General features: G+C 32.8%; 1 protein-coding gene and 1 non-coding gene across 2 annotated transcripts in view; one reads left to right on the plus strand and one right to left on the minus strand.

Annotated features, from left to right (window-relative positions):
* LOC126880188 (inositol oxygenase) overlaps window positions 1-14426 on the plus strand; it is a 57083-nt gene that overhangs the window by 15103 nt on the left and 27554 nt on the right. The window contains exons 2-3 of the mRNA XM_050643970.1: window positions 1266-1449; window positions 10318-10526. Coding sequence (XP_050499927.1) covers window positions 1266-1449; window positions 10318-10526 — 393 coding nt within the window. The remainder of the gene's footprint in view (window positions 1-1265; window positions 1450-10317; window positions 10527-14426) is intronic.
* Window positions 7274-7345, minus strand: Trnap-ugg (transfer RNA proline (anticodon UGG)). The gene has a single exon. It is a non-coding gene; the product is annotated as a tRNA-Pro (tRNA).

The following is a 14426-nucleotide window of genomic DNA, read 5'->3' on the forward strand; positions in this document are numbered from 1 at the left end:
CCTGATCCTGAATGGCCAGTAGTGAACCCTCCGTTTCAGGGAACATAGTGGTTTATGGGCATTTCTGGTTCCCTCAGTTTGATCGGTGTTGTGTCATCTACTGTGCAAATAGCGCGATGTAGAGTAGATGTCTCAGCTTGCAACTGAAAATAATTTCTTAAATTAGCAATTTGTTTATCTAATTGCTCACCTATATCCATAAGTCCTCTTCCTCCTAGATTCCGTGGTAATGCTGTTCTTTCTACTGCACTTTTAGGATGGTGTTTTTGTGCCTTTGTGAGGTGTGTTCTTACTTTTCGCTGAAGATTCTGTATGTCCGTTTTTGTCCGCTTAACAATGCCAAACGAATAGCTAACCGCGGAACATGCGTAGGTGTTTAGTGCCTTAAACAAATTTCTACTGTTAAGGTGTGAACGAAGCAGCTGTTTTACTCTTCGTATAAACTCCGCAGTTATCTCAGTTTTCATTTGCTTATGGTCAATTTTCCGCGCTTGCTTTAGTCCAAGATATTTATACATATCGTTTTCACCCATGGCCTCTATATTCTGGCCATTTTGCATATCGAATCCACCGGGCTGTAGTACTTTTCCTCTGACTATATTTAAAACACGGCACTTGTCTAGTCCGAAGTGCATACTAATGTCATTTGAAAAGGATTCTACAGTTCTTAGCATCTCATCTAGTTGGTTTCGAGTGGAAGCCATTAATTTCAAATCATCCATATACAACAGATGATTAAGCTTCGCCACCACATTGTTGTTATTTTTGATACTAAAACCTGCGTCAGTGGAGTTCAATAGCTGAGATAGTGGGTTCATAGCTAGACAGAACCACAGTGGACTTAACGAATCTCCTTGGAAAAGGAGATTCGTTATTATTATTATTATTATTATATTATATAACCGGATGACGTCACGACGCGTTTTGGGCTGGCTGGTATAATTTGAATTTTTAATCGCCTTTAGGGGCCAAACGAAAGACAAACAAAACTTTTTTATCTTTGATACATGTTTTAAATTATGTTCTGTTGTGATTTATAACATTTTTTCGAATTTAAAATTTTATGCAAGTTCCCTATTGTGCAAATCTTCGAGTATTGGTTAAAACGTATAAAAGCGACAATAATAAAATTTATAATTTAAAATTAAAATAGGTACGTTTAACTAACACAGCAAAAAAGCATTGTTTGTCAAAACATAAATGTTTATCTTCGAAGGCGACACAAACAACGAATTTACCTACTAATTTGAACTGTTTGTTTATAGAACGAAACTGGACCCGTAAACATCATCGATCCCTCTGAATTACTCAGGCCCGAGCCAAAATTCGCCAAAAAACCTGTTGGTCAGTTCAGAGACTACTCCATCGACGAAAATGATCCTATTAAAGAACGTGTCAGGAAAACATACGAGCTGATGCACACTAATCAAACAGTTGACTTTGTTAAAGGTAATTTTCAAATTAATATTAATGAATAGCAATCACAATATGTGTAATATTAAACAGAGAAGGATGATTTTACTCCGCAAATATTAAAATATTAAAGAAGTTTTCAGGTTCTAGTTTTAATTTATCTACTTTTTTATGAAGGAGAATTATATCCGAATTTTTTATTTGTTTGGAACGTTTTCGTTATGCAGACATTGATTAAAAAGTGTTTTGATTCGTGACATCAAAAGTGAACCTCCTAGTTTAATTTAATTGCCTTTAATTTAATTCTTCCACTTTCCCCGGGAGCATAGGCCTGCATACCGCGTACCAAAAAAATGTTTATTAATAGCAAGCTGAAAATTTGTTAATAGTTTAACGGTGTCTAGTCGGACAAACTTTGATGTATGGGAACACTGAAACAGGTGAAGTTTTTATTGTGGAACGTGATTTTAATTGTGGAACGAGTCATCCTGACAAGTTTAAAATTGTGAAAACTAGCAGGTTGTTTTTAAGTTTATTCAATAGCAAACTTTATATAATATATGAAAAAATGTTCTGTTCAACAAAATACATAACCTTTTCGTTCTGAACTGACGTTCGAAACCTGTAAACTGTTCCACAATTAAAACTTGCCTTCAGGGCCGTAACTACCATTAGGGCAACCGGGGCAATGCCCCGGGGCCCCCGGCTAACGGGGGAATCGTAGGAGCTCCCGTTTGTTTGTCCGTGCATAGATTTTAACAAGGAAAATAATAATATGTATTTTAAAAGCCGATCGCAACGAAATATTTTCAAATGACACAATTTTTAAAAAGATATTACAGTGGCAATCTAGACCTCAACATAAAGTTTTAATTTTTCACTGTGGAGATTAGTCTTTTCAACTAAAATGCAATTGGAACAGAACAGGGGCCCCTGAGGCCTGAGCTAAGCTGGGCCCCCGAGACCTTAACATAAAAAGTTAAATTCTTACTTAGGAAATTAGTTATTTCGTCGTAATAAAACCTAAATACCATTGGAAGAGGGGGACGGGGCTAAGCTGGGGTCCCCGAGACCTTTCGTAAAGATATAAGGATGTCCAGGATACAACAAGTCTAGGAATGGATATCTCAGGAAAGTATTTAATCGCCCATTCTATATACATATACTATATTTATAAACTAAAATAGCAATAGGTAGGTACAAGAAACTTCAGTCATGGAATGCATTAAAATGCGATTTCAAGGGGTTGAGTATCAAATATTTTTCCGGGCCCCGCCCCCCTTCCGCTGGGGGGTAAGCTTCTAAGGGGGGCCCAGATTACGTTTGCCCCGGGGCCCCCAACATCGTACTTACGGTCCTGCTTCCCCTGTTCCAGTGTTCCCGTACATCAAAATTTATCCGACTAGATACCGTTAAGATATTAACAAATTTTCAGCTTGCTATTAATAAAGTTTTTTTGGTACGCTGGATCCAGGCCTATAATATAATCTTTGGATAATGTGCCTTATTTGCAGAGATTTTTTGTCGAAGGAAAAGATGAGGCCCTCAAAACTACTTCGGTATTTAAATCGTAAACACCCAGACAAAAAGTCAAGCCTGTAGAATTATTTGAAGTAAAGCTAAGTCTCTAATGAATAACTGATTTTTTCATCATCAACCGCCAACCGGAACAAATGAAGAAGCATTACTAGCAAGCTATAGAGTTGCATATTGCATTGCAAAAACCAGCAAGCCACATACAATTGATGAAGATTTTATTCTTCCTGCAGCTGTTGAGATGGTGGAAATAATAATAGGTGAAGAAGATGCTAAGAAACTAGAAACCATATCTCTTTCTACTAATATATCAAGTGATACCAAGTGATGGAATGTTAAATCTATACCTACTTTTTTTTCCAATGCCAAGATCAGGTTTGGATCAGAAGGATGCAAGACTACTCCGAATTGGCGAGTGAAGCTCTCAAACGTTTGGTTCCGTTTGCAAAATCTTATTTATGCGTTTTCCATCAATGACTGCCATTAAAATAAAAATGAAAAATCGATTAGAACTCGAAAATATCTCCAAAAATATGCATTTAAACGATAATATTATAATAAATAAAATTGCAGCAGGTAAAAAAATGAACAAATTGGTTTTTTAAGGAGTGTTCTAACTGCAATATTAAGCGAGATATTGAAGATCAAAGCCGTTTTTTATTTTGTGTAAAATTTAATCGATGTATTCAATGCCATCTAGCGGAGAGCGAATAAGTTTTATGCATACTAATGAGAAAGGATTTTATAGTGCTTAAAATAAGCTTTAAAATGAGCACTGTTAAAAGTCTTTTGTACGTAAAATGAGTGAGCTGTAATGAAAAAAAGAGGAACATCTAATGGTTTTTTTTTAAATCAATGGATTTCATAAGTGCCATTTCCACCAAAATTAAAATTAATGGTATTCCGTCTAGAATCAACTTTAGTATAAAGAGTTTGATGGATTCTAGCAGTTTCGCTGCTTTGGAACACATATTTTTTCAAAAAATCACGATTTAAGAAAAAATTTCGAATTTAAAAAAACTACCTTCTTTTCATAATATCTCAAAAATAATGAGAGATCAGTAAAAAAGTGTAATAATAAAAAAAATAGGTTTTTTTGACAAAAATTTTGGTTTATTTGTTTTTCCTCTCACACAAAAATTGACGAAGATATTATTGATTAAATAGCGCGCGGTAGCGCAACCACAGTCTCTCTCGAGCTCTTTACCCTTCACCTTTTCAAAATAAAAGGTTTTTCACTACATATTATACAGAAAAAAGTTGTAGCTCCTTTAATTACCTTCAAAATGGTTTTTATAAGTTGTGATAGCTTTAAAATTGAAGTAGTTATGGCTCAAAAACTAAATCATACATATTCAATGTTTTAATTTAGGGGTAGTTTTAAGGGTTAAAGAACTTGAGCATATGATTTTCCAGCATAGCTTTTTCGAGAACGTGGAACGATATTTAAATCCTATTTAGTTTATCAAAAGAAATTTTTATACAATTTTTAATCGAGGGGTTTATTTTAATGGTTGAAAGGGGTTAACAATTAAATAATTAAGATAGAGAACGTAAAATAATATTTACTCTATATTTAAGTCTTCTTGTCAAACCAAATTAATTTTTTGTAAATTTTTTCTATTTAGGGGTTTGTTTTTAAGGGTTGAAAGGGGGTTAATAATATGATAATTAAGATAGAGAACGTAAAATATCATTATTACTCTATATTTAAATCTTTTTATGTCATACTAAATTAATTTCTTGTAAATTTTTTCAATTTAGGGGTTGTTTGCAAGGGTTGTACGGTTTTCAAGGGGATGAAAATGAGTTTAATATGAGGTTATTGTGTGAGAAAACACTTCAAAATGTCACTCTTTATTATTAAACACGTTTTCTGGCGATAAAATGGCTCATTGTCAATTTTTCCATTAAAGGGTTCTTTTCACCCGTTAAAAATAAAAAACGGAGTTCGGGTCAATATCACTTTTGAAGTTAAGGGTAAGATAAGCCTAATTCCAAAATCTCATGTAAATCGGTTCATAGTAAAAAATTTCGGAGGTAAAAACCTATTTTACGCTTCAATGACTGCACTAAGTGTATGTATCAGACTGCTATTTATGACCAAATGGGCGTTTTAATGAGTGGAACATGTAGAATATGTCAAATGGCAGGAATTATGACAGGTGATAAATAGCAGTCTGATTTTTGCATGAGAGTTTAATCTCTGTTCGGAGAGTTTAAGTCTGTTCTGTCGGACAAAATAAATGTGCCGTTTTCGTGGTGTGACCGTTCCAAATTTTTAACTTGTTCCACAATTAAAACTGCCCCTGTTCCAGTGTTCCCATATATCAAAGTTTATCCGACTAGACACCCTTAAGCTATTAACAAATTTTCAGCTTGCTATTAATCAACTTTTTTTCATACGCGGGATCCAGACCTATGACTACAAGTCGATTTTATTAGATATAATAGAACAAATTAATGCTCAAAGGGCAGCATGGTTCCCTGCTCGAAAATGCTAGGTACGAACCTAGCTCGAAAATGCTAGTATTGTCCTTTTCATGATCATTTTTCAGTGCGTAACAAATGATAGTAAAAAGGGTAAGTCCGTGATAATACCAAAGATCTTATACACATAGATTTGGCCAACTCGGAAAAATAGCGTAACGCGAAGCAGTTCGGGTCGGTGGTCTATCTATCTCCCTCTACCGGCGCTTAGCTTTCTCTCTCTAGCATATGATGGCTGCCGCCTGTGTGTCACTATCATTAATATAAAAATACCCAGGATAGAACCTATGAGCAAAATTCTGGCGTCCAAAGTAGCTGATAAAAAGTAGCTGATAACTTGACATAACAATGGCCGACTCCTGGTTTCCGGAATAATTTCTTGATTTGCCAACAGGAATGCATTAAATTATTGACTTAATACTTGCTAAATAAATAATGTTACCTGTTTTACAATGTGTTTTACATTAAAATATGTCACCAAATAAAATATTTATTATGTATTAACCACAAAAACACCTGTCAACGCCAACTTCACGTCAGAAAATGTAAACAGTATGTGACGTCAGTTCCGTCCCAGATCAGATGCATGTAAAATTATACACAGTTAGACCGCTTGGTCACTATCGTTCCGTTACTCCCACCTCTTGGTAGATACGCTCACACTCGCACGACAGACAAAGATAGCTAAACCATCGTACTTGATATCGACGTTACACCCCGATGCATTGAGTGGCATATTCCTAGCCAAGTCTATTTTCTTTACATGTCTCTGGATAATACACATTTATGACATTTATTCTAACATGACATTTTGGTTAAATCTGACAGTTGTCACATTTTATTTTCAATTTGGAATAAAAACCAATCAAATGTGTTTCTTGCATTTATAAAATGGTATTTTCTTTGATTTGTATAGTCTTATAAATTATACAGATTATATTTGTAATATTATTATCTAATTAAAAAAAATATTTTTTATTATGGCGCCATCTATCGACAACTAGAATAACTAGAATAAATGTTATAAAAATGTCACCGACGAAATGTAATCACCGACGTGCCTTTTTTTCTGTCACATACAATTTAATGCGTTAGAAAGAAATCGAAAAACTGTGACGCACTGAAAGATGATCATGAGAAATACTGTACCTAGCATTTTCGAGCAGGGAACCCTGTTGCCCTTTGAGCATTTGTTCTATTATATCTAATAACATCGACTTGTAGTCACCATGTTTTGTTAAAATAACATATTTAAACCATATATTATGGGGTTACCACTTTGAATAGTGTGCTAGTTTCAAACTACCCAGCAGAATGCACTGAAGATGTTCTGAATTAGAACGAAAACGTTTTGCAATCCATTTGGATGATTTTTTAGATAGTTTTTTAATAAACGATTTTATACCAGAATACAAGTTGAAGTTTTTACTTCTGTATGAGTTTTTTAAACTATGGTATACAGCCAACTATTGGATTTTTCCCATTGATTTTATAAATATTTGACATATAAGTTGTAGCGTTTTTCCATCAAGTTTCACATTTTACCGTTTCTGGGCTAAAATCCCCGGTTTTGGGCCAGCTGACACATCATTTGTTAATAAGCTTTGGAACACCTAACTAAATAAAAAGAAAACAGCCATGCTAAAATGCTCCGGTTAAATTTGACACTACCTCCCGGGCTATTAGGGCGTTTTATTTTTATTTGGCATTTCATATTTTTCACAAAATTTATAAATTTTTACATTAAGAAGTTGTTTTTGTGAAAACTTTTGGCAAACTATTAAAAAATATAGCAAAATATACAATTTAAAATGTCAAAAAAGAATCAAAAAGTGGGCTCAACCGGGATTTGAACCCGGGACCTCTCGCACCCAAAGCGAGAATCATACCCCTAGACCATTGAGCCGCAGTGACTTTCGGTTTGAAAATAAAGCATATAAACAGTTTGCATGGGTAAAATAAATCATAATATAATTTATTATGTTATTTGTAGTGTGTGTTATTTGTAGTTTATTTTAATATTATTATTATAATCGAATTTATGGATCTGTTCATTAATCATTTTAATATACTTCGATTAATTCAAGTGTCTTAAATGTCCATTGACGGTCGAGACATCTTATCAACGAATATATTATTATCCAATTTTATAAGTCGGCACCATAATGGGAAACTTTTTTATTTTGTTTTATAAAAAAAATTATATGACTGAGAAAAAAATAATAACTGATGATTGTATTCTAGGTTTTAGATCATTCAGATTTGTTTATAAGGAATAACTTTTAATACCAAAAATAAAAAATTTTTCCATATAGTGCAGACAACTGCGGACACTATGGAAAACCTGCTTATTTTTAATTTTATGAAAAAAAGTTTTTCTTTATAAGTAAAAAATTCTGAATAATTTAAAACCTGGAATTAAATGATCAGATATTTTATGTTCTTATTTTTTGACAAATCTCGTATTTGACTCGAAAATAATATTTTTTTTATTTCAGGTTTTAGAGCATACAAAACTTTTTATAAAAAATAAGTACCTTTTTTTATTAAACTAAAAATTAAAAAGTTTCCCATATGGTGCCGACGTAATTGGACACACGACACACTATATAGGTACAGTCGGCAAAATGAAAGAATAGGGCTTTTCATCGATTGTCATTTGTTTCGAGCTTCTGTCATATGTTGTATAATCTGTGTATAATATTAATATACATGGATTGTACGACATATGACAGAATCTCGAAGCTCGAAACAAATGATTGTGAATGAAAAGCCCTATAGGGCTTTTCATTCACAGTCATTTGTTTCGAGCTTCTGTCATGTGTCACATAATATTAATATATCTACGACATACGTTATTGGTATCTACAATAATACAAACCAAAGACGTATGACGTAGATATATTAATATTATGTGACACATGACAGAAGCTCGAAACAAATGACAATCGATGAAAAGCCCTATACCCATGAACGATCACATCAATCACTTATTTTGTAATTGCTGTCTTTTTCTATAACAAACATTTGTTATTTATAGAAAAAGACAGCAAATACAAAATAAGTGATTGATGTGATCGTTCCATAGAGTTACATATTAGCATAGAGAGAGTGTCATTCAGAGCGAAGTGACGACACCATCTTTTTTATTTGGATTAGTGTTGTTTCACTCTTACGCATAGTAAAGCTGCTAAAGTTATCCTCCTCTTCCGTGCCTATATTCACACTGAATGTCATCATAGATTTTCGATACAATGTGTTAGAAAGAGATGCAGCAAACCAGTCCATGAGATCTTGTCGTCAGGAAGCGCGGAAGGTAGGCTCCCTCTATGTTAATATATACCTCTATGGATCGTTCATGGGCTTTTCATTCACAGTCATTTGTTTCGAGCTTCTGTCGTATGTCATATAATCCGTGTATATTAATATTATGCACAGATTATACAACATATGACAGAAGCTCGAAACAAATGACAATCGATGAAAAGCCCTATACGCTGTGAGCTCGTACGTAGAGGGGATATTTACAAATTCGCGAGCGCCAGTAGTGACAAGTCTGTAAACGTTTACCGGAAATTTTACATAAATGTCAAAGTGATTAATTTAAAATTAAAATTAAAACCCTTAATTATAAAAAATATTAGTTGGTCAAAGTTGTGGTATATATTTTTACCTTAAATATACTTACGTTTTAAATACTGAATTTAAGTTTTTTTAATGTTCCGTAATATGTAATTATAAATTAATCTATTAATCTTAGCGCCATCTACACGATAATTGTGAAACTATCCGAAGTAAGAAATTCATATTTTATCAGTAGGGCTTTTCATCGATTGTCATTTGTTTCGAGCTTCTGTCATGTGTCACATAATATTAATATATCTACGCCATACATCTTTGGTTTGTATCATTGTTATATACCAATAACGTATGACGTAGATATATTAATATTATGTGACACATGACAGAAGCTCGAAACAAATGACTGTGAATGAAAAGCCCTATAGAACGTCAAAATCATTAGCAAAATCTTAAAAAATCGATTACAATTTAATTACTTTTTTGCGTTGTAAATATTAAGCGATAACAATTAAATAATAAATTTAAAAATTACCGGTGAAAGTTGAATTAGTAATCCGCTAGGAGCGACACCAGCGAAGCTCAGAGCGTATAGGGCTTTTCATCAATTGTCATTTGTTTCGAGCTTCTGTCATATGTTGTATAATCCGTGTATAATATTAATATACACGGATTATACTACCTATGACAGAAGCTCGAAACAAATGACTGTGAATGAAAAGCCCTATTCTTTCATTTTTCCGACTGTATGTGTATTCATTGCTAGCACTTGCTAAAGGTGCATTTAGACGGGCTAGTTTTTGAAGCAGTATGTTGCCGAAAACATATTATATGCGGTATGTTGCTTGCAACATTGCCGCCATCTAATGAAAATATCGCCGTATGGCCCAGCCATGTGGCTAAAATATTGCTTGTATTTAAACACTATTGCAGTTAGTGGCTGGTTAGTGGGGGATTTTTGTGACGTTCGTGATCGAGATAGTGCACCAAAATTTGGGAATAAGTAGATCATGACGTAACTAAGCAAAATCTCCAGGGGGGAACGCTGCGTGAGGGACAAAAAAAGACGGGCCCCTGCCCGCCACCCTTTGTCCCCCACTCAGCGTTCCTCCCCTGGAGGTTTTACTTAGGTATGCCATGACCTACTTATTCCCAAATTTTGTTGCACTATCTCGATCATGAGCCTCCCAAAAAAAAAATAATAAAAAATGTGACTTTGACCCCTTAGAACTACCCTCGAACTACCATATTTTTCTTTTTACGTATTAAACAATTTTATATCTTATTTTTTCTTTTTAGAAAAAATTGAGAAATGGACCAAATTCGATCACCTGAAATACTCAATGAAAGAAGCTCTCATAAAATTAAACGATTTGGTAGACGAAAGTGATCCCGATGTTGACATTCCTAATATAGTTCACGCTTTTCAAACAGCAGAAAGAATCAGGAAAGATTACCCAGACGATGATTGGTTTCATCTTACAGGATTAATTCACGATGCCGGAAAAGTGAGTAATATATAAATTTTCTATTTAATTTATATTAAATATTCTAACGTAGATTGAAGTAAACACTTCCGTTGTGTGTAGGTATATATGAATGTAGGTACTAAATTTTTTTTAAAATGTATCCACAAGGTAGTTGAAAATTACAAAACTCGCTATGTATTGGTACTGCAGTGCTCACCTGAGCACTACGTGCATTTTTCGAGCAAGGATGAAGTACATCCACATGGTTTTCAAATAATCTTAATACATAGACTTAATGTCGCCTACTTTATAATGTTAAATTTACCAATAATGTAATTTAGAGGGTCTTCACCAAATGAAGTGGCTAGTTCCAAATACTTGTACACCGGACGTTCACACTGATGATGGTAAGTTTAGACTAAAAGCGTTTTGTGTTTTGTAATTTTCCACTACCTTGTGGATGTGTTTTAAAGAATTTTTAATAAATTCATAATATATACCTCTGCATACAACGGAAATGTTCATTCTACGTTGTCTTATCAAAGGTATACAGCCAACTACAGGGTTTACCCAACCTTTTTAAAGTTTTAATTAAATATTTGTTAATGGAGCAATATTTAGAAATATCATCGTTTTTGATGATCGCTTTGGATTTTTATTGTTGGGCAGTCATTTATAATAGAACAACAAACTTATTTTTAAAAATACGTTTATGTATTTTTTTATAATCATCAGCACGACGATGATTACCACAATTATTACAATCTGGTCATAAATGACCAATGAGCAATTTTAATTTAACCTAAATTACTATTGTTCCTTAAAATTAAGAGCTTATCTAAAGAGATAGCTTAAGAGCTATCTAAATTAACAAAATAGTCCTATATTCTAACATGCACACGCGCACAAGCACTATGCTCTGCTTTTCACCATCACTCAAACTAGTTCAAAAGGAGTTTGAAAAAAAGTTTAAATTTAAGTTTAAAAATTGAAAATGTTTATTCATTTTTAGTTCAAAGGGCTTTGTCCTCTTCAATCTTCTAGTTTGCCCAGTAGTATCGAGGAGATGTATTGCCTCAATATTCTCGTGCCTATGAAGCCGTTGCTCGTGACTTCCTGCCATTTTCTTGATGATTATAACCAGTTTCCTATATCCTTATGGAGGTCACTGCCACGTACTAAGGAGCATCTACAATGTTTCTCAGTATTTTGTTCTGGAATCTTTGTATTATTGTTATTGTTATATTGCTTGGTCTACACCCCTATAGTGGGCGTACATAAGTTCATACAGGTCTCAATATATGTATGTACGTTTGTAAAGTAATTATTATGGATCGACAGAGTGGCGTTTCTTCCGACTAGCCAATACATTTTTTTATACCTTATATCTATGTAGTTCTTCCTTTTTTTTCATGACATGAGCCTTCTAGCGTGGTTTGTTATCGAATGTTATACCTAAATACTTAGCAGCACCTGCATACAGGGTGATTGATTAGTGGGGTAAAGCTCAATAGATCCGCTATAGCCACCTTTGAGCTTCACATTACAAAATTAGTTAGAATGTTACAGGGTGTTCGATAACACAGTGGCAGAGCAAACTTATGTTTTTTTTTAAATAGAACACCCCATATTTTATTTTAAATTCGAAATCCTGTTAACTGCTTCATCACAAAAATATAAAGGTTTGTTATGTTATACAGGGTATTTACAAAGTTATAACTAATTTTGTATGAAAATCGTAACAAGTTCAACTCCTTGTATAAATAAAAATAAGCAAAACAGCAATGGTTTATTAATGTCATATTTTTTACGTATTATCAAAATTTTCAGGAATGATTGATATTGCTAATTTTCTTTATATCAAATACAGGGTGAGTCAAAACGCAAGTACATTATTTTCTCAGTAATGTTAAATGGAACACCCTGTATTTTATATCATTATTGAAAAGTAACGTTACCGTACTTTAATTTTTGTATAACATTCCCTATGTCCAAATTTATTAGTTTTCGAGATATTTTCATTTTTCAATGGACCAGTAGCGTGGCCACCCTAATCACCAGAATTTAATAAACTGGACTGATTTTTTTTGGGGTTACGTTAATAATGAAGTTTATAGAATACCTCCAACTATAAGGGATGAGATGAAAAATGGAATACAAAGTGTATTTCGATTTGTTAATTTACAAATGCTTCGTAGAGTATAGTCCTGTCGCCAGGGGGGGTACAACGGCCTCCTTAATTCAGATGGACTTACCCAAGTTTTTTTTATATATTTTGACCCGTAGAATACGAATTTTTTGGGTAACAGTTGATCCGGATGTCGATAAGATTGTTATAGACAAAGAACTTGAGGAATTACATAACAGCGATTTCTCGCAAAACAAAACATCTTTTTATATTTTTTGGGTCATTTTAAGCAAAAAATATTCCTACAAGTTTTTTCGTAGAATGCATAGTTTTCGAGATAACCGCGGTTGAACTTTCAAGAAATCGAAAAATTGCAATTTTTGAACCCGAATAACTTTTGATTAAAAAATAAAGTAGCAATTCTGCTTACCACATTTGAAATTATATCGGTTTTAATTATTTGCATTGCTAAAAATTTATTATTTTATTGTTAAACAAAGCTATAAACACCTAGTATGTGAGTGATGTTTTCAATGATTTCTCATTTAAAATCGAACTAGTAGGTAGAGTAGCTACAAGTGCAAGCGAGGCAATTTCTACGTAGCATGCGTTAAAACGCATGTATTAGGCACGGGAAACACTATGTGTTTATAGATTTGTTTAACAATAAAAAAATTAATTTTTAGCAATGCAAATAATCAAAACCGATATAATTTGACTTAAACTTTCAAATGCTTTAAGTAGAATTGCTACTTTATTTTTTAATCAAAAATTATTCGAGTTCAAAAATTGCAATTTTTCGATTTTTTTAAAGTTCAACCGCTTTTATCTCGAAAACTATGCATTCTACGAAAAAACTTGTAGGAATATTTTTTGCTTACAATGACCCAAAAAATACAAAAAAGTGTTTTGTTTTGCGAGAAATCGCTGTTATGTAATTCCTCAAGTTCTTTGTCTATAACAATCTTATCGACATCCGGATCAACTGTTACCCAAAAAATTCGTATTCTACGGGTCAAAATATATAAAAAAAACTTGGGTAAGTCCATCTGAATTAAGGAGGCCGTTGTACCCCCCCCCCTGGCGACAGGACTAGTAAGTAGCTCATTCAATGATCGTTTTTAGACGTGCATAAATGTGTTAGGAGGTAATTTTGAACACCTTATGTAATTAAATAATAAAAATATTTTATTAAAAGTAGTTTCTAATTTTTTCAAACATGTTTTTTTTGCAAAATGTATTACTGATAAATTATTTTTAAAGTGTTTTTTTGTAAAATTTATTACTAATTTTCTTTCTTTATTTGTTACATTTACATAAAAAAGTAGTTTTTAATTGTTTCCAAAATGTTGCATGTTGTGGTTGTGTTTTTTTTTTGTAAAATTGTACTAATAAATTATTTTTATTTCTTTATTTGCTACATTGTTACATTGATTACCGGTTTGATAATCAGTAGTCGTCAATTGTCAATTCAGTCATGCATTACTTAAAATTTAGATTTTAGACATCTAAAATAATTTGATCTGAAAAATGAAAATATCTCGAAAACTAATAAATTTGGACATAGGGAATGTTATATAAAAATTAAAGTACGGTAACGTTACTTTTCAATAATGATATAAAATACAGGGTGTTCCATTTAACATTACTGAGAAAATAATGTACTTGCGTTTTGACTCACCCTGTATTTGATATAAAGAAAATTAGCAATATAAATCATTCTTGAAAATTTTGACAATAAATAAAAAAATATGGCAATAATAAACCAATGCTGTTGTGCTTATTTTTATTTATAGAGGGAGTTGAACTTG

The sequence above is a fragment of the Diabrotica virgifera genome, chromosome 2, assembly GCF_917563875.1.
Source record: "Diabrotica virgifera virgifera chromosome 2, PGI_DIABVI_V3a".
In the NCBI taxonomy this organism is placed as follows: domain Eukaryota; kingdom Metazoa; phylum Arthropoda; class Insecta; order Coleoptera; family Chrysomelidae; genus Diabrotica; species Diabrotica virgifera.